This window comes from Geosmithia morbida (assembly GCF_012550715.1).
Source record: "Geosmithia morbida isolate 1262 chromosome Unknown scaffold_21, whole genome shotgun sequence".
Taxonomy (NCBI): Eukaryota; Fungi; Ascomycota; class Sordariomycetes; order Hypocreales; family Bionectriaceae; genus Geosmithia; species Geosmithia morbida.
In genome coordinates this window covers 72,967-75,514 of record NW_023336208.1, presented here as the reverse complement: position 1 = coordinate 75,514, position 2,548 = coordinate 72,967, and the positions used below count along the sequence as shown (strand labels likewise).

Genomic DNA, 2,548 nt, shown 5'->3' with positions numbered 1-2,548 from the left:
CCCCCCCCCCCCCCCCCCCCCTTCCTTGTTAGAAAGCAGGCCATGTACTGTATGTCCTCCCTCTGAATGTAAAAAATGATGACGAGGCTTTTCCGCTTCTCCTTTCAAGTATACGAGTGGTTTGGTGATGAGAATTCCTTTCAATATAGACGTCAGAGTATCGATGCAATGATGAACACGTTAAGATAAAAAAAAAGTGAAGTAAAAAAACAAAGTGAAGAAGGGTGACGCTCTAGCAATCTTCTTCCCACCCGCCGGTCAACTCTCCTTCTTAGCCTCCTGCATCCTCCTGGCCTCCCACTTCTCCCATCCAGCCTGACACATGTCCTCCTCGACGATGAGATCGCGCACCCTGGCCATCCTGAAGACGGGCAGATCCACGGCCCAGGCCAGCCAGCCGGACCTGCGCGCGACGGCGGTGACGACGAACCAGGCCACGGCGCAGGCCACGCCCGTCAGGCCGCCGGCCACGACCTGTCTCGTGGTGTGGTAGTTGAGGTATACCCTGCTCCAGGCCACCAGACCGGCCAGCTGTCCCGAAGCGAGGGTGAGGATCGCCTTGTCCGCCGTGGACCAAGGTCTATGGTGTGCCTGACGGGGATGCTTCCGAGGAGGAGGAGGAGCAGCAGCAGTTGCCGTGGCAGCGGTCGAGGAGGAAGTGGAAGTGGATGCGGCAGAGGTCGAGGATGTGGTAGGTGAACGATGTCTGAAGAACAGGAAAAGAGCGACCGAGGCGCTCCAGAAGGCGACGAACTGAGCATGGGAGGATGGCATGCCGTACCCCTTACCGTGTATGCGGGCCGGCCTCTCCTCCTTTATGAGGCGCTTCAGGACGAAGTTGAGGGCCTCGCAGGCCAGCTGCCCCAGAAAGGTCAGGGCGATCTCGACCTCGCGCGTGGACATGATCAGGGTGACGTAGACTACGCACAGGGCCTGGGGGAGGAGGGCGAGGTAGGCGCATGCCAGAGAGAGGCGATCGTCTGGGTCCTGTCAACAAAAAGGGGGGGAGGGGGTCACGTCAGCTGGGAAGATGGAGACAGATGGAGAGAGATGGGGAGAGATGGGGAGAGATGGGGAGAGATGGGGAGAGGGTGGAGGGTAGAGGAGGTAGAGGAGGATGAATGATCCATCATGTACGCACATAGTAGACGTGGGTGATGGAGAGGGAGGCCAGTGGTCCCAGCTCTCCTCCTTCCATGTTTGGCTGGCGGTCTGTGAGATTTTGTTTTTGTTCTCGTATTGGTGTGTGCGCGCGCGCGTGTGTGTGTGGATGCTATGATGGAGAGGGGGAAGGGGAAGGGGGTTGGGCTGTATCGGTTGCGATGCATCGCATGAGAGGGTGTTGAAGTGGGAAGGGAGAAGTCGAGTCGTGGGGTATCAGACAAGAGGAGAAGTGGGAAGTGGTTGACGGGTTGCGTCAGTGGAGGGGTCTAGATCTAGAGCTACGTAACCAAAATAACCAAAATGAAGATGTACAGGGTACGACGGATATTTTGGGATATCTCGGTACAATAAGTGAGGTTGTATTTTATGACGGCGTGATTGGTGGAAGAGGGGAGGGGAGAGGAGGAGGAAATCACAGCGTCATTGCATCACAGTAAGAGGACCGAGTAGACCAGCACTGTTATATATATGTATATTATATTATATATATATATATATATATATACATATATACATATATGTATATTAGTTACATATATATTACTGTACAGATTATATACGTCAAGAGTATGACTTTGTATAGAATAGAATAATTGACTTCGTATACAGTAAAGTAATCTCAATTTCACCATACTTTGCGCGTGAACCTGTCGGATCAAGCAGCTCGCTCTGCTATCTGCATAAAATTATGTTGTTGTTGTTATTGTTTTTTTTTCTCTCTTTTCTTTTCTCTGCCCTCCTTTGGAACGCGGCTATAACGCGTTGAACACCAATGGTGAGCAATAATAGCTTGTTATTAGTTCCTCAGCTGCATAATTTCTTTTTTAATGATTTTTAATTTTCTGTAATGATTTTTTTTTTTTGCCCCCTAATTTCTTTATTTTTTTTAAAAAAAAAAATTTGGGGGGTTATTATGACCGACCCAGTACCATCACTACAAGAGAAAAAAGAAAGAAAAGAAAACTCTCTTTCCAAAAAAAAAAAGGAAATAAAAAAGTAAGAAATTTACTAATTGTCGCAAAACTCTTGCGATCCCCCTCGTCATTTTTTGGGATTTTTTTCATCCATTGTGCGTCATTCATCTTGTTTGCGCCCCGGGCATAATTTCCTCTTTTTTTTTTTCCATCTTACATCTTCTCTCTTTTTCTTTTTTTTTTCCCACCTCCTTCCTTACCAACCTCTTCTCTCTCTCTCTCCCCCTCTCCACTTTCAACTCTTTCTATCCTCATCACGCTATTTTCTTCTTGCTCGAAATATTAGTGGGTGGATCATTGTTTTTTTTGGGATTTTTTTTTATCTCTTTTCTTTACTCTTCAAGAAGAAGAAACGAAGAAAAAAAACATATAAAAAAATAGCAAACCCCCCTCCTCCACCACCCCCCCCC

At 48.1% G+C, this 2,548-nt stretch overlaps 1 protein-coding gene across 1 annotated transcript; it reads right to left on the bottom strand.

Moving 5' to 3' along the window:
• Nucleotides 1–258: 258 nt before the first annotated feature.
• On the bottom strand, nt 259–1,198 carry GMORB2_4516 (dolichyldiphosphatase; the record flags this gene model as incomplete). The annotated part of the gene is made up of 2 exons (XM_035466490.1): nt 259–987; nt 1,142–1,198. The coding sequence occupies 2 exons, from the start codon at nt 1,196–1,198 to the stop codon at nt 259–261; spliced, it is 786 nt and encodes a 261-aa protein (XP_035318259.1).
• Between the last annotated feature and the right edge of the window lie 1,350 nt (nt 1,199–2,548).